This window comes from Pristiophorus japonicus, chromosome 8 (assembly GCF_044704955.1).
Source record: "Pristiophorus japonicus isolate sPriJap1 chromosome 8, sPriJap1.hap1, whole genome shotgun sequence".
Taxonomy (NCBI): domain Eukaryota; kingdom Metazoa; phylum Chordata; class Chondrichthyes; family Pristiophoridae; genus Pristiophorus; species Pristiophorus japonicus.
The window spans coordinates 198,024,286-198,042,585 of NC_091984.1; the positions used below are offsets into that span (position 1 = coordinate 198,024,286).

The 18,300-nt window shown below is 42.2% G+C and overlaps 2 protein-coding genes across 5 annotated transcripts in view; one reads left to right on the forward strand and one right to left on the reverse strand.

Moving 5' to 3' along the window:
• fbxo21 (F-box protein 21) overlaps positions 1–18,300 on the reverse strand; it is a 127,196-nt gene that overhangs the window by 46,420 nt on the left and 62,476 nt on the right. For 2 of the 4 annotated variants that reach the window (XM_070887721.1, XM_070887724.1), the window contains exon 10: positions 2,924–3,030. The exons of 1 other annotated variant lie outside the window; for it this stretch is intronic. In XM_070887721.1, coding sequence (XP_070743822.1) covers positions 2,924–3,030 — 107 coding nt within the window. Of the gene's footprint in view, positions 1–2,923; positions 3,031–18,300 lie in introns of those variants that run through there. One more of the 4 variants, XM_070887723.1, reaches the window with a different exon arrangement.
• Positions 1–18,300, forward strand: part of tesca (tescalcin a) — a 53,229-nt gene that overhangs the window by 22,584 nt on the left and 12,345 nt on the right. The window contains exons 5-6 of the mRNA XM_070887727.1: positions 4,425–4,486; positions 8,671–8,775. Of these exons, the coding sequence (XP_070743828.1) occupies positions 4,425–4,486; positions 8,671–8,775 (167 nt within the window). The remainder of the gene's footprint in view (positions 1–4,424; positions 4,487–8,670; positions 8,776–18,300) is intronic.

Consider the following 18,300-nt stretch of genomic DNA (forward strand, 5'->3'; position numbering starts at 1 on the left):
CTTTTATAAAGAGGAGTCCTTACCTCAGTATGTAGGTCCGATGTTCAAAATTCAGTTTCTTCCCTCAACGATCCTGTTCGTGACGCCAAAATTGTTAGAACTCTTAATTTTCAATGAGATGCGAACTCCGGTTGTAGATTTAAAGTAATTTTATTCTTGCAGCTGCAACAAGCTCTTACTTTATGCCAGGTCCTTTGTCCTTCTGAGAACACGTGGCAGAAATGACTGTTCTTATACCTGATCAATTTACAGAAATGAACTCGCCTCCTTTGACCTTATTGGCTCAGTTGATATGTTGTTAACCCCTAATTGGCTCGCTGCCAAAAGTCCTGAAATGTCAAGTTGATTGATGACTTAATGCAATGTGCTCACTCTCACGTAGACATGGGTCTGTGTTTTCTCAACTTTGCAGCCTGCTTGAATTCTCTATCAGCTTTCTTCACCGCCTACTGTACCTGCATGCCAACTTTCAATGACTGATGTCACACAGATCTCATTGCACCTCCCTTTTTCCTAATCTGTCACCATTCAGATAATATTCTGCCTTCTTGTTTTTGCAGCCAAAGTGGATAACCTCACATCTATCTACATTATACTGCATCTGCCATGCATTTTACCACTCACCTTACCTGTTCAAGTCACCCTGCAGCCTCTTAGCATCCTCCTCACAGCTCACACTGCCACCCAGCTTAGTGTCATCTGCAAGCTTGGAGATATTACACTCAATTCCTTCGTCTAAATCATTAATGTATATTGTAAATAGCTGGGATCCCAGCACTGAACCTTGCGGTACCCCACTAGAATGTCCAAATACACCACATCCACGGGTTCTCCCTTGTCCACTCTACTAGTTACATCCTCAAAAAATTCCAGAAGATTTGTCAAGCATGATTTCCCTTTCATAAATCCATGCTGACTTGGACCGATCCTGTCACTGCTTTCCAAATGTGCTGCGATTACATCTTTAATAATTCGGCGGGAGTTTTGCAGCGGTGCTACATCCCGATCTCCTTCGTTCAGAGATCGTGACGTTATTGCCGTGCGCATCGTCCCGGTCCCTAAAATGCATTCCGCCCCCTGCAGCAGCGCCGGGCGAAAACACCGATAGCTGCAGGAGGCTTGCATCGGGCGGCCAGCCACTTCGGGGGCGATGCTTAAAGGCGAAGTGGCCAAGATAAGTTTTTATCTTCTCTCTTGCAGCTTTTTTCGTGGGTTCCTGTCCGCGATCGATCAGCCCTGCACTCTGCCTGAGTGCCAGGCTGATCGCGCGGGATTGCGGCTGCCATCATGTTTTTCCTTTGCAGAGCCTGCAGCGATGGCCCTTCCCTTTAAGGGAGGGAAGGAGACATTCAACGCGACAGGGCTCCACGGCCCAGTGTGCAGCACTGCTGAACTTACTGCCCCACCTGCTGCCGATTGCGCTCCAGGAAGGAAGTTTTAGTGCTCCACTTCCTTCTTGGAGCAAAACGGTCAAATTTTTTAAAAGTTTGAAATGATTAGCGCCTGACGCCAAACAGGGCGATACCCAATTTCACCTCCTTAAGGTTTTATGCAGGCTCAGCAGTTCCAGTTGGCTTTTATATTCTATACCTCAAGATAAAATTTAGAATTCCATTAAAAAAAAGTTAAGCCTTATCAACCATAAATGTCCTGTGAATCAGTATCCCCAAATCCCTCCGCTCTTTCACAGCACTGAGTTTAATTCCATTCACGAGTATAATTACTGCAAATGAATTACTAGAAATATCCCTTTCTGCACCCCAATCTCTCTCTATATCTCCCCCAATCTCTCTATCTTTGCTTTGCTGTATCCACTGTGTTCAGCCGTTTTTGACATTGCGTGGAGTTAATTGAATTGGCTGGAGTCTGGCTTCTGTGATGGTGGGGACCTCTGGAAAAGGCAGAGATGGATCATCCACTCGGCACTCAGGAACAGGAGTAGGCCACTTAGTCCCTCGAGCCTGTTCCGCCATTCAATGAGATCATGCTCTCTCTCTCTCTCTCCCCCTCCCCTTCTCTTTGCCCCAATCAATCAATCTCTCTCTCTTCCCCCAATCGCGCTCTCTCCCCATCTTTCTTCACCAATTGCTCTCTCTCCCTCAATCGCTGTCTCTCCCAATCTCTTCCCCAGTCTCTCTCCCCCCCAGTCTTTCTCTCGCTCTCCCCCCCTGAATCGCTCCCTCGCCCCAAACCAATCTCTTTCTCTCTAAACTAATCTCTCTATCTCTGGCCCCCAATCTATCAAATTAGCTGCTATTTCTCTACATTATAATAATGACCACACTTCAAAAGTACATTATTGTACTTTTGAACATTATTGAAGCGTTTTGGGACATCCTGGTGTTGTGAAAGTGCTTATATAAATGCAAATTAATTTTTCTTATTTCACTTTGTATTGTCTTATGCAATTTCGAATCAAGTTTCCTTAATCCACATTTACTAATCTTTGGTATGCACATGAATATATTTCCTATATTACAACAGTGACAACACTTCAAAAGTATATTATTGGCTATAAAGTACTTTGGGATGTCTGAGGTCATGAAAGGCACTATATATGTGCAAGTCTTTTTTTTAATATGCCCTGAAAGGTATTCTATTTATCAACAACTGATGTTTTGTTAAGTGCAAATCCTCTGTCAATCTGTTTAAGCTCTTTTTCATTGGCTTTTATTATTAAATACCTGAGTTTTGATTTACATTATTGGTTTATCCCAGATAATGCTATCTGGATCACTTGTCATTGCCAGTCCAAGATGTGAGTCACCTCTGAGCATCCCAATGCTCTGGGCCAGAAAGTAGACATGTATTACATTCAGACTCTAGATCACGTGGACATTTTCAGCATACTGTTGTGAAAATGCTGTAACATTGTTTGAAGAAATGTACACGTTCTCATTAGAAGTTTGCTTGTGTTAATCACCTGTTAGACTGCATCATAACTCCAGGAGACAATTGTGCTGGCTGGAATCCTAGCTGTTGGTGCATCAAGACCTCCATCCTGAATTTTCCCTTCACCTTCAAGTACTCCTGCACAAAAATGATGCAAGAGTATGTTGGAATTGCATATCATAAGGAAGAAATACTGCAGCTCAGCCAATGAGAAAATATTGTTATTTGTATTTGACATTGCACCTGATTTCTAAGGGGGAAGTCAAAGCAGAGTATTGCTCCGTACTAGAGAGGACAAAGATTGCACGCATAATACAACCAGGTTTAAATTACAGGATAGTCCACTATCTTCTCAATTTTCTTGTGTGAGCTTTGTATTTTACCTTCACCGTAAGATGGTCCAGCTTCTTAACATCTTATAGACCAGGGGTTCGCACCTCACTAGGGGACTGAGAGAAGATTTTAAGGGGTCCATGCCATGGGAGATCGGCTAGTTTTAGCAGGTGGCTTTGAGAGGCCCCGCCTCACTGATGCCCTATGGGGAGGTCGGCGGCTGGGCCTGGGCATCCTTGGCCCTCGGTGGCGGTAGAGGCACCTATGGGCGCTCTGCCAACCAATCGAGCAGCAGGTGGAGGAGGAGGATGAGTCAGAGCCTCTGCGGGAAAGCAAAGACTTGGGGCCCGTCACACACTGCCAAGCCACCCTGGGGCCTCGGTCCGTTTTAAATCAGCATGGGTGGGCCCGAGGGAAGAAAAACACAAAATTACCCTGTAGGAGCCATGGTGCAGGTACAGGTGAACAAGGTGCTGGTGCTGGACAACCCGCTGCTGTTTTTCAACCCTTTTCAGCTTGAGATCACCTTCAAGTGCATCAAAGATCTGTTGGAGGGCGAGTGAGACCTGGGGCCTGGACACGAGAGCCTCCGTGCACTGTAAAGTGGGTGGGAAGTTATCCCTGTTTGTGTTGAGGGGCCGAGGCCTAGTGAACATTGACTGTTGCTAAAGGCAACCATGTGAGATGAACTCCCATCCCTGCCCCTCACACACCCAATTCTAACCCCCTTCCTAGGGGCTGAGTACCCCTGCTATAGACGCCACCAATGACAATACATCGACCAACTAAGAGGTGCACGTTACACGGAGGGAGGGGATTGATTTACCCCTTTTAGAATCAGAATCCTAGAATATTCCTTTACCACCCTCTGTCGTAGCTATTAAAATGTATACCAATATTTTAAAACAAAAAATGACTTGCTTTTACTGTATTTAACATTGTATCTGTGCAGTGATGCTATTTTCAGAAGAATTATGCTTTAAATCTTCTGTTTATCAGCTGCTCAGTTATATCAGAACTTGCACAGTCTGAAAATATTTCCAATTTATCATTAACTGCTTAATTACTTTTTGTGATATTGTGTGTAAATTAATATTGCGATGTAACTGACATTTTCTGTAGTGCATTGTTGGAGCATACAGTGCTCTATAATGTAAAGCTCTTCTGCACTGATTTAAACTATCTTATATTTCTTCTAGTTTTATTTCACATGTATGACACCAATGGAGATGGAAAGATCACCTTGGAAGAATTAAGAGAGGTTGTGTATCTTTTAATTTCACTATTTAAATTTAAAGTATATAAAGGCTAACGTTATGGTATTTGGCGCCATATAATTTTATATTACATACATTTGGTACAAAAGACTTGCATTCATATAGTGCTTTTCACGACCACTGGACATCTCAAAGCGCTTTACAGCCAATGAAGTACTTTTGAAGTGTAGTCACTGTTGTAATGTAGGAAATGTGGCAGCCAATTTGCGCACAGCAAGCTCCCACAAACAGCAATGTGATAATGACCAGATAATCTGTTTTTGTTATGTTGATTTGAGGGATAAATATTGGCCAGGACACCGGGGACAACTCCCCTGCTCTTCTTCGAAATAGTGCTATGGAATCTTTTACATCCACCTGAGGGGGAAGATAGGGCCTCGGTTTAACGTCTCATCCCAAAGACGGCAGCTCCGACAGTGCAGTGCCCTCTCAGTGCTGCACTGGAGTGTCAGCCTTGATTTTTGTGCTCAAGTTTCTGGAATGGGACTTAAACCCACAACCTTCTGACTCAGAGGCGAGAGTGCTATGCACTGAGCCACACCATATAGGTTCCCATCCCTTCAGGCAACCCAACTCCCAAGCCCAAAAGGTGAGTGAATTATGTAAACGGAACTATTAAAGACCTGTCTTGTATTTTATTTATACTGCACATCATTGTGATATTACATATTGGTGAAATATACTAATTACTTTGTCAAATTATTGCTTTCTTTTGAAATAATTAGAGGTGAAGAAGAACTGAGCCCAGTCATGGGAATTTAACATTTTATAGCAGGGTTATTCATTAGTGAGTGTGGTGGATATCAGGCAGCAGGCTATAGAAAATAACTGAAAAATAAAGTTCAGTAAGATGAGATAACACTCGAGGAAGAGAGCAGGTGGGACCAATTAGAAGGGATAACAGCAATAGGAAGAAGGGCATGTCAAGGGAACTAGAGGCATCAAGATGGATAGCATAGAAAAGACAGAGGCAACAAGAGGAAAAAAGCCAGAAAGGAGAAATGGGGATGTTAAGGGAATAGAGCGGAAGGGAATCTTCTGTCAACAATAACTATTGACCCAGCAGTTGAGCTCCAATGATGGGAAGGAGACTGCTAACAAGAGAGGCAATATGGAAGGGAAAGGAGTGCTGATGAGGAGGACATGCTAGGAGTCAAAGTAAAAACAACAGTAACTTGTATTTATATAACGCCTTTAACGTAGTAAAATGTCCCAAGGCACTTCACAGGAGTGTTATTCGGAGAAAGGCAACAACCAAAAGGGACACAGTAGGAGTAAAAATGTCAATAATGAGGATAGGTTGGGAGGAAGTGTGGAGATAACCAAAGACAAAGGCTGCAAGAATAGTAATGATGAGACATAAGCAAAAGGTAAAGTAGTGACAATGAGAAGGAACGAACCAAAAGGGAGAACATGTATTTATATAGCGTCTTTAACGTAGTGAAACGACCCAAGGAGTATTATGCAATAAAAAATTGTGACACCGAGTCACATAAGTAGAAGTTAGCGCAGCTTGGTCAATTAGTTGAGCGATTACAATCAGGGATGCTCGGGGGGGGGGGGGGGGGGGGGGAAGAATTAGAGGAGCGCAGACATCTTGGGGGGGCAGGGAGGTGAGGGGGGTTATGGGGCTGGAGGAGAATACAGAGATAGGGATTTGATAATAAGGTTGAGAATTTTGAAATTGAGGTGTTGCTTAACCGGGAGCCAATGTAGGTCAGCGAACACAGGGATGAGCGGGACTTGGTGTGAGTTTGCACTCGGACAGCCAAGTTTTAGATCACCTCTAGTTTACGTAGGGTCAGCTTCACTGGGCAGGCCACATAGTTCGCATGCCAGATACGAGACTCCCTAAGCAAATGCTTTATGCGGAGCTCTTTCACGGTAAACGAGCCAAAGGAGGTCAGCGGAAACGTTATAAGGACACCCTCAAAGCCTCCCTGGTAAAGTGCAACATCACCACTGACACCTGGGAGACCCTGGCCGAAGACCGCCCGAGGTGGAGAAAGTACATCCGGGAGGGCGTCGAGCTCTTCGAGTCCCAACGCAAAGAGCATGAAGAGGCCAGCGGAAGGAGCGCGCGGCAAACCAGACCCACCGACCTCTTCCCTCGACGAATGTCTGTCCCACCTGTAACAGGGTCTGTGGCTCTCATATCAGACTGTTCAGCCATCAAAGAACTCACCTTGGGAGTGGAAGCAAGTCTTCCTCAATTCCGAGGGACTACCGATGATGATAATAACGTAGGGTAGAATGTGGGAGGCCAGCCAGGAGTGCGTTGGAGTAGTCAAGTCTGGAGGTAACAAAGGCATGGATGAGGGTTTCAGCAGCAGATGAGCTGGAGGCGGGCGAAGTTATGGAAGTGGAAACAGGCGGTCTTAGTTATGCTGCGGATATGTGGTCGAAAGCTCATTTCAGGGTCAAATATGACATCAAGATTGCGAAGAGTCTGTTTCAGCCTCAGACAGGAGTTGAGGAGAGGGATGGAGTTTGTGGCGGGGACCGAAAACAATGGCTTCGGTCTTCCCACTCTTCAGTTGGAGAAAATTTCTGCTCATTCAGAACTGGATATCTGACAATTTAGAGACAGTGGAGGAGTCGAGAGAAGTGGTAGTAAGGTAGAGCTGAGTGTCATCAACGTACATGTGGAAACTGACAGTGTTTCTTGATGATGTTGTCAAGGGACAACATGTAGATGAGAAATACAACAAGAGGCATAGGCCAGAAGAAAGAGGTGGCAACCAGAAGGACAAGGTGGATGGAAGAGAGGCAACAATGAGAAATGTTAGAGATCAATCGTGGAATGAGAAAATTCCAAAGTAGTGGAAGTCGAAAACAAACCACCACAAAACGTAAGAAACCACTACACAGTCAATTTTTTTTAATACCACACATCTCCCTACTTGATGTTGTGTACCTTCTGCACCTATATCAAAATGAACAGTAATACTATTGCACTTATTTCTCACGGCTACTGGCTCAGTAGTAGCACTGTCACCTCAGTTAGAGATCGCACATTGCCATGTTTGTCTACAGTGCAACAGTGACCACACTTCAAAAGTACGATAGGCTGTGAAACGCTTTGGGTTGTCGTGAGGATATGAAAGCTGCTATATAAATGCAAGTTCAATCTTGGCACTGTCCAGTGTGCAGCCATCTAATTGTAAATAACATAGAAATAGGAGCAGGAGTAGGCCATCTGGCCCCTCGAGCCTGCTCCGCCATTGAATAAGATCATGACTGATCTGATCTTGACCTCAACTCGACTTCCCCGCCCGTTCCCCAAAACCCTCGACTCCCTTATCCTTCAAAAATTTGTCTATCTCCAACTTAAATATATTCAATGACCCAGCCTCCACTGCTCTCTGGGGTAGAGAATTCCAAAGATTCACGACTCAGAGAAGAAATACTTCCTCATTTCCTTTTTTATTGGGCAATCCCTTATTCTGAGACTATGTCCCCTAGTTCTAGATTCCCCCACGGGGTGAAACATCCTCTCTGCATCTACCCTGTCAAGCCCCCTCAGAATCTTATACGTTTCAATAAGATCACCTCTCTTTCTTCTAAACTCCAATGAGTATAGGCCCAACCTACTCAACCTTTCTTCATATGACAACCCCTTCATCTCCGGAATCAACCTTCGTGAACCTTCTCTGAACTGCCTCCAATGCAAGTATAGCCCTCGTTAAATAAGGAGACCAAAACTGTACGCGGCACTGCAGGTGTGATCTCACCAACGCCCTGTACAGTTGGGGCAGGGCTTCCTTACTTTTATACTCCAACATTACATTTGCCTTCCTAATTACTTGCTGTACCTGCATGCTAACTTTGAGTTTCATGTACAAAGACTCCCAGACCCCCCCTGTACCTCAGCATTTTGTAATCTCTCCCCATTTAAATAATAATTAGCTTTTTTATTTTTCCTACCAAAGTGAATAACCTCACATTTTCCCACATTATACTCCATCTGTCAATAATAAAAATAAATTTAAAATAATTTATTCACTACTGTATAAACAAATGCGAGAAGAGTGAATAACAGGCTCACCACCAGTCTGGTTCTCATGATTTGGAATACCTCAATTAACATACTGCTTTCTAATTCATTGTTCGGTTTTCATTATTCTCAAATATAATTTTACATCTGAATTGTCTACTTTTTATTCAGATTATAGATGAACTGTTATCCAAGACATCGACTACAGAAAAGACTTCCTCATCAATTGCAGATGCTGCAATGTTGGAGGCTGCTACCATCTGTGAAGGACAAGTGGTTTGTGACTTTTTAGATTCACATTCATAGTTATAAGATGTTACTGTAATATTTGATCCCTTTTCTATCCATGCCACTCTTTTCATAATTATCAGTTTGTAGGTCACACAGAGGCAAGAGGATACATACTGTGACTTATGTGACAAAGCTGTGAGGCTGTTATGATGGTCAGCAGTCAAGATTGAACAGGGTTATCAAACTACAAGCTGCAGTAATGTATTCTATTTATGGAGGCTATTTAGGATCTCTGAGTGAAGAATATCGGTATGCGTGTACACTGATAACTATTCTACATTGCTGAGAGATTACTTGAACTTAGTGCTTAAAAGGCAGAATGTCTTTGAACATAATCTTGAAACATTTGGTAAACTAAATAATCTATAACAGAAGCATTGTACGCATAGTGTCACAATAGCTTATAAATACATTTTTAGATTGATGTAGATTAGGAGTTAACCACCAGAGGAACTGAACCATAGTTTCCTCTATAGTTCATTCTCTGTCATGGTGTTAGAGGCAATTTGAATGCTTGAATACAGAAGGTCTGTATGAACTGGATACAATTTTAACAACAGGGGTTCCCACACTGCATAGCCTCACAGTTGGATATCTGACCCACTGGTAAAGAGGATAATATTTTTAAATGTTTTACTGCCCACTATGGTGTTAAAAGCTTTTTATGTTTCATTTTTTGTTCGCTTTTTTTTTTACAGGGAGACTCATTGGCTGTAATTTTCTGCTTCCGCATTCACTGGCCTGCAATTGTACCCTCATTAAAATGAATGGCTTTATTTGCAGGCTGGCCAACACAGAAATGGAAAATGGCAGCCATTATTTTTTAAGATATTTTCTTTTTTAGTCTTTTCTGGGTCTCTCTTTTCTTGCAAATAGAGCAGGGACTCTCACTCTGCATTTATCTCCCTCCATGTGAGAGTGTGCTTGGTCTGTGCTGACAGATAGCACATAGAGATTACCAAGAATGAACACAAATCCTAGCACTCCATGCTGCAGTACATTAGAGTTTCAGCAGCCTTCCCTTATCCTGATTTTATACAGAATTGTCATTTAACTAAATAAAAATATGTAAACAATTTGTAATGACTCACTGCACATAGAGACGTTGCAGAGACATAGAAAGATTTGTTTATGTGATCGGCCCGTCTAGAATTTTATATGACCTTGGCATTCATTTTAATCTAATGGCTGGTGATACTTGGTATATGTTTAATAAAATAGCTGAATACACCACATGTAATCCTGTAAAGAGTTAAGCAACAATACTACCAACACAAGTTATCACTGTATAATTTTAAATATTTAGTCTTCAGAGGAGATTGATGTATTCAATCAAGTAACATCTCCTTACACCTATTTGCAGTACGAATAAGCATGTGCCACTGAAACCCTAATCCATGCCTTTATCTCATTGAGACTGCACTTCTCCAATGCTTTATTTCCGGCGTCCCCATTTCTATTCTCCTAAAACTACAAATAATTCAAAATACCACAAGCCACATTCTCAGCTGTGCAAAGACTACTTACATCACCCCAATCCATGGCAATCCTTGCATACCATCACTGTCTCCTCCAGTTAGATATCCTTGCACACACCTTTCACTCTGACACAAGCCTATTTTTAGTTTACCACTCCCTCTATGCCTCTTCATGCCCCAATCTTCTGAAATTCCCTTCCTCAGTATCTGCACTGTTATCTTGCTTTCTGTCTTCAAAAGCCTCCTACAGGCTGTGCTTTCATATTCTCCTATTCCCTCTTTTCCCTTTCTTCCTCTTGTTTGGCATCCACCATGTAAAGTATTGAGTGACATCTTCCTATAGAAATGCATTTTGATACATTTGTGGGTTGCTCTTTGCAAATTTTTACTCTTGTATCAAAGAACTTGAGAAAGACAGAGTAAAATCTTTTTACTATGCAACAACAGTGTATATTGTTTTTGGGCCTTGGGAAACCATATAGAGACTTGTTTAAAATCCACAATATGCATTGTATAATATTTGGGGATTGACACCAACAGTCTATTATTATAGTTTCTTACTGCATAAAGTCAGCTAGACATACCCTATCCTGGGGGACTGGATTACGTTGCTACCTACACAAATGACAATTAACATGAGCAGTTATCTTAAGCTGCCCAGTGTGTCAAAGTGCAGCACAGGATGGAATGTAGGTATGTGGAGGCGGCTTTTATTTGGAAAGTGAGAATTACATTAATTTCAGGTAACATTCCTTTCTCCTTCAATGTCTGCTCCACATCCCATGGGTTAACTGCACCAAAACAGTTCAAGCCTAGTTTGATGCATGATTTGCAGACACCCACTGAAAACACAACTGCTCCAGTATATTTCAGGCATAAAAAATGAATTTGGATTTATATAGTGCCTTTCACCTCCTAAAAATGTACCAAAGTACTTCACAGTCAGCAATGTACTTTTGAAGTGTAGTCATTGTAGTAATGTAGGCAAACACAACAGGCAATTTGTACATAATAAAACCCAACAAAAAACAGTGAGATAAATGACCAGGTAATGGTCCGGATTTTGCTGCGAGTAGCAAAGGAATGGCTTGCCATTCATCTCGCGTACAGGTGCCCACAGACTTTTAATGAGCTTGTCAGCAGAGACATCCGGTAGTCTGACGTCTGTTTGAATTCGGCACCCTCTACATAGGATCTGTGGTGTTTTTGAGCAGGATAAGCAGTAGGGAATCTGTTCAACCAATCAGATTGAAGAATCCTCACAGACATGCAGATTGCAAAGCGAGAAGTAAAAAGCAGGAAATATAAATTTCAGTTAAATCTTTGAACAGGAAGAGAAATAAAGATTGGAGCATACACATGGGATTAAGGGAAAGACAAGAAAAAAACGACTCTAAAATATATTTAAATCTGCAACATTAATTTTCTTCAGAGAGAATGAAACTCCAAACTTGTAAAATTAGTTTTTCGGAACCGGAGGTTGCTCAGCAATAATTATCACTTACTATGGCATTAAAAACTCAGTTACTCCTGATTGTACAAGGCCTAACTTTTTCATTTGCCTTTAGAGCGAGAATAGTGGGTAATTAGCCCAAGATCACATCATCACGGTGATTTCTGTGCAGATTCCATCGTCAAAGACTACAGCAGTACACCCTGCGAAGGAGCAGGGTAACACTGACAGCAATTTCCGGATTTCCATGTTTAACTGCACATGTGCGGATTCCAGAAGTTGCTGTCAATTTTACCCAGTAATAATGACCAGTACTGACAGCCTCGCTTTTAGTACAGCAAAATCTGAGCCAATTTTTTTTTTAATGGTGTTGGTTGAGGGATAGATTTTGGCCATGGCACCAGGGAACACCACTGCTCTTCTCTGAATAATACCATAAACTCTTTTATATCCAGCTCAGCGGGTTTGGGGGGGGAGGGGGACACCGAATGGGCAGACAAGACCTTCATTGTCTCATCCAAGAGATAGCAGGTCGAACACTGCTCCCTCAATACTACACAGATGTGTTCAAATCTCTGGATTGGGGCTTGAACCATAACCTCTGACTTTAGACAGAAAACTGAACCACCGAGCCAAGGCTGACACCACTGGAGAAAGACAGATCAAGGCAATAACATTCAGCTGTTGTACATATAATGTTTTAATTTTATAGATGGTCTCAAGGTAAACTGCCTTGAAGCAATCACAAAAACAAGTGTCATATTGTGTACTATTGACAATTCCTAGAACTGTTTTGCTTGGTAAATGGAGGCCAAGAATACATTCTATTGTCCAATCTATGCTACTAAATGCAATACCCTAAGTTGTGGTTTATGAAGATTACTCATACACGGTTTTTCTTGCTCTTCTCGTATCTGTGAAATGCATACAGCAGATCGTTATCAGGCCTTTCCAGTGATCGTTATCAGGACTCTGGCCGTAGGAATATAAAAAAGAAGCAATTGTGATGTTCATTTTTCTGGATCTCTGTATTGTTACACTTTATGTCTGTTTGTAAGAACGGTTAGGTACTTTGTGTTTTCCCCAGTGTGGCGGGCTCTGGTGTGAATTCCTTTGTGGGTGCAATTGTGCCATGAGTACAGGTTCTCTACAAAGTCCAGTAAGGTTCGAGAGCTTCCCCAGATCTCTCAAAGATGAATGCACCCAAATCCAATGAAAGTTGTATCTGTTAGTTAATTTAAAGACACTAAGGAAATCATGTTCAAGATTTCAAAACCCTTCTGCTATTAACATGTCCATTGCCTTGAACTAGTGGTTGATGAGATACTTAAAATAGCAAGGAGTATTTTCTACTCAGAAATTCATCCTGCCTATTCAACTCAATCTTGGCTAAAAGGCTCTCACAAACTGGTGTGGAGCTTTCTTGCCCAACAGTTTGGTTCATAGAACTGAATGCACAGTTGTGGAATACAGAGTGAATACCAGTATTCAAAGTAAATGAGTTGACAGCATAAATCATTACAAATGGGTATGATTTGGTGGCAATTACTGAAACGTGGTTGCAGGGTGGCCAAGACTGGGAATTAAACATACAGGGGTATCTGACGATTCGGAAAGATAGACAAGAGGGGAAGGGAGGTGGGGTAGCTCTGTTAATGAAGGGTGATATCACTGCAGTTGTGAGAGACGATATTGGCTCTAATGAACAAAATGTTGAATCATTGTGGGTGGAGATTAGAGATAGTAAGGGGAAAAAGTCACTGATGGGCGTAGTTTATAGGCCCCCAAATAATAACTTCACGGTGGGGCGGACAATAATCAGGGGAATAATGGAGGCATGTGAAAAAGGAACGGCAGTAATCATGGGGGATTTTAACCTACATATCGATTGGTCAAAACAAATCGCACGGGGTAGCCTTGAGGAGCAATTCATAGAATGCATACGGGATTGTTTATTCGAACAGTATGTTACAGAACCTACAAGGGAGCAAGCTATCTTAGATCCGGTCCTGTGTAATGAGACAGGAATAATAAACGATTTCCAAGTAAAAGATCCTCTCGGAATGAGTGATCACAGTATGGTTGAATTTGTAATACAGATTGAGGGTGAGGAAGTAGTGTCTTAAACGAGCGTACTATGCTTAAACAAAGGGAACTACAGTGGGATGAGGGCAGAATTGGCTAAAGTGGAGTGGGAACACAGACTAAACGGTGACACAATTGAGGAACAGTGGAGGACTTTTAAGGAGCTCTTTCATAGTGCCCAACAAAAATATATTCCAGTGAAAAAGAAGGGCGGTAAGAGAAGGGATAACCAGCCATGGATAACCAAGGAAATAAAGGAGAGTATCAAATTAAAAACCAATGCGTATAAGGTGGCCAAGGTTAGTGGGAAACTAGAAGATTGGGAAAATTTTAAATGACAGCAAAGAATGACTAAGAAAGCAATAAAGAAAGGAAAGATAGATTACGAAAGTAAACTTGCGCAAAACATAAAAACAGATAGTAAACTGATATATAAAACGGAAAAGAGTGACTAAAGTAAATGTTGGTCCCTTAGAAGATGAGAAGGGGGATTTAATAATGGGAAATGTGGAAATGGCTGAGACCTTAAACAATTATTTTGCTTCGGTCTTCACAGTGGAAGACACAAAAATCATGCCAAAAATTGCTGGTCATGGGAATGTGGGAAGGGAGGACCTTGAGACAATCACTATCATTAGGGGGCTAGTGCTGGACAGGCTAATGGGACTCAAGCTAGACAAGTCCCCTGGTCCTGATGAAATGCATCCCAGGGTATTAAAAGAGATGGCGGAAGTTATAGCAGATGCATTCGTTATAATCTACCAAAATTCTCTGGACTCTGGGGAGATACCATCGGATTGGAAAACAGCTAATGTAACGCCACTGTTTAAAAAAGGGGGCAGACAAAAGGCTGGTAACTATAGGCCGGTTGGTTTAACATCTGTTGTGGGGAAAATGCTTGAAGCTATCATTAAGGAAGAAATAGCGGGACATCTAGATAGGAGCAGTGCAATCAAGCAGACGCAACATGGATTCATGAAGAGGAAATCATGTGTAACTAATTTACTGAAATTCTTTGAGGATATAACGAGCATGGTGGATAGAGGTGTACCGATGGATGTGGTGTATTTAGATTTCCAAAAGGCATTCGATAAGGTGCCACACAAAAGGTTACTGCCGAAGATAAAGGTATACTGAGTCAGAGGAAATGTATTAGCATGGATCGAGAATTGGCTGGCTGGCAGAAAGCAGAGAGTCGGGATAAATGGATCCTTTTCGGGTTGGAAATCGGTGGTTAGTGGTGTGCCGCAGGGATCGGTGCTGGGACCACAACTGTTTACAATATACATAGATGACCTGGAAGAGGGGACAGAGTGTAGTGTAACAAAATTTGCAGATGACACAAAGATTAGTGGGAAAGCGGGTTGTGTAGAGGACACAGAGAGGCTGCAGAGATATTTAGGTAGGTTAAGCGAATGGGCTAAGGTTTGGCAGATGGAATAACATGTCAGAAAATGTGAGGTCATCCACCTTGGGGAAAAAAAACAGTAAAAGGGAATATTATTTGAATGGGGAGAAATTACAACATGCTGAGGTGCAGAGGGATCTGGGGGTCCTTGTGCATGAATCCCAAAAAGTTAGTTTGCAGGTAATCAGGAAGGCGAATGGAATGTTGGCCTTCATTGCAAGAGGGATGGAGTATAAAAGCAAGGAGGTCCTGCTGCAACTGTACAGGGTATTGATGAGGCCGCACCTGGAGTACTGGGTGCAGTTTTGGTCACCTTACTTAAGGAAGGATATACTAGCATTGGAGGGGGTACAGAGACGATTCACTAGGCTGATTCCAGAGATGAGGGGGTTACCTTATGATGATAGATTGAGTAGACTGGGTCTTTACTCGGAGTTCAGAAGGATGAGGGGTGATCTTATAGAAACATTTAAAATAAGGAAAGTGATAGACTGGATAGAGGCAGAGAGGTTGTTTCCACTGGTCGGGGAGACTAGAACTAGGGGACACAGCCTCAAAATACGGGGGAGCCAATTTAAAACCGAGTTGAGAAGGAATTTCTTCTCCCAGAGGGTTGTGAATCTGTGGAATTCTCTGCCCAAGGAAGCAGTTGAGGCTAGCTCATTGAATATATTCAAATCACAGATAGATAGATTTTTAACCAATAAGGGAATTAAGAGTTATGGGGAGCGGCCGGGTAAGTGGAGCTGAGTCCACGGCCAGATCAGCCATGATCTTGTTGAATGGCGGAGCAGGCTCGAGGGGCTAGATGGTCTACACCTGTTCCTAATTCTTATGTTCTTATTATGTTCTTATGTTCATGACCCATGTGGTGCGAGCATCAGTTGGTAACAAAGTTCTGGGTTTGAGTCTCATTTTCCATGGCTGGGTCCAGGGGTCAAAGGGTGTGTGTGTGTGGGGGGGGGGGGGGGGGGAAGAAAGAGAAGCGATTTTTTTTGTGTTTAAAATAAAATAGATTGGCATGGAGTTGCCGCTGTTTCAGCGCAAATCGAGTTTCCATGCTGTTTGCGCCAAAAGCAGATCCCTCCCACAAAACTGCCCACGTCCCGTGCATTAATCACCTTGGGCATTTCTGCTAATTGCACTCATTTGCAGGCCTTCAAGGATATAAGTAATATACATGTTTCAGGCTTTAAATAATTTTTTAAAAATTTACTAAGGAACTGATTACTGTACCTCAATCTAATTAGAAAATAGTTATGTATATTATTTTAAAAATCAGTTTTAGTCATTTAAAATCAGGTTACTCACAGGTGGTGGATTGACAATGTAACTTAAAATGCTTATTTTGTGATGAACCCATCTTCAGCTCTATTAAATCAAACTTTACCAAGTTACCATACAAATATATCAAGAAATAGTTCTTCAAGCAAAATTTATTTTAAAATACATTTTAAAATATTGCCCGAGTGCACTGGTTCATGGCAGATTTTGCATTTCCTGCTAAACAAATGAGTTTGAGCAGAAACTCAGGAAAAACACCTTTCAAAACGGGCGCAATTAGCTCCAAAATTGCTGATTGCGCCCAAAGCGGAAACTCTATTCCATTGTAGCTACTTTCTTGCAAGATATCCAAGTAGGGTGGGTGGAGACATGTGGAGCATAAACACCGGCACAGATTGCTGGGCCAAATGGCCTGATTCTGTGCTATAAATTCTACATATCTCTATGTAAATGACAAGGAAACAGACTGTTGTCCCAACAAGTCCATGTTGGTGTTTATCCTCTACACGAGCAGTAGTCACATGTGGTCACCCCAATCCCATGTCTAGAAGCATAGAATGGTTACAGCAAGGAAGATGGCCATTTGACCTGTCGAGACCGTGTCAACTCTCAGCTAGACCCACTCCCCAGTCCTGTCCTTCAGATATTTATCTAACCCCCTTTTGAAAGATAAGACTGCGTCTGCCTGCATTCCAGAACCCAATCACTGACTGCGTAAAAAAGTATTTTCTTCCATCGCCTTTGGTTCTTTTGCCAATCACCTTAAATCTGTGTCCTCTGGTTTGCGATCCTTCTGCCACTGGGAACAGTTTCTCTCTACTCTGCCCAGACCCCTCATGATTTTGAACACCTCTATCAAATCTCCTCTCGATCTTCGCTGCTCCAAAGAAATCAACCACAGCTTCTCCAGTCTATCAATGCTACTGAAGTCCCTCATTCCTGGAATCATTCTCGTAAATCTTTTCTGCACCTTCTCTAAGGCCTTCACATTCTTCCTAAAGTGTGGTGCCCAGAATTGGACACAGTACTCCAGTTGGGGCCGAACCAGTGTTTTATACAGGTTCATCATAATTTCCACACATTTGTACTCTATACCTCTTATTTATGAAGCTCAGGATCCCGCAAGCCTTTTTAACTGCTTTCTCAACCTTCCCTGCCACCTTCAACGATTTGTGCACATATACCCCCAGGTCTCTGTTCATACAGCCCCTTTAGGATTGTACCATTTAGTTTATATGTCCTCTCCTCATTCTTTCTACAAAAACGTATCACTTCACACTTTTTTGCATTAAATTTCATCTGCCATGTGACCTCCCATTTCACCAGCCTGTCTATGTCTTCCTGAAGTCTATCACTCTAATTCTTACAATACTTCCAAGTTTTGTGTCATCTGCAAATTTTGAAATTGTGTCCTGTACACCCATATTCAAGTCATTAATATACATCAAGAAAAGCAGTGGTTCGAGAACCGACCCCTGGGGAACACCACTGTATACCTTCATCCAGTCCGATAAACCACCGTTCACCACAACTGTTTCCTGTCGCTTAGCCAATTCCGTATCCATGCTGCCACTGTCCCTTTTATTCCATGGGCTTGAATTTTGCTGGCAAGCCTAATATGTGGCACTTTGTCGAACGCCTTTTGGAAATCCATGTACACGACGTCAACCGCATTAACCTCATCAACCCTCTCTGTTACCTCACCAAAAAACTTGATCAAATTGATTAAACACGATTTGCCTTTAACAAATGCATGCTGGCTTTCCTTAATTAATCCACACCTATCCAAGTGACTTAATTTT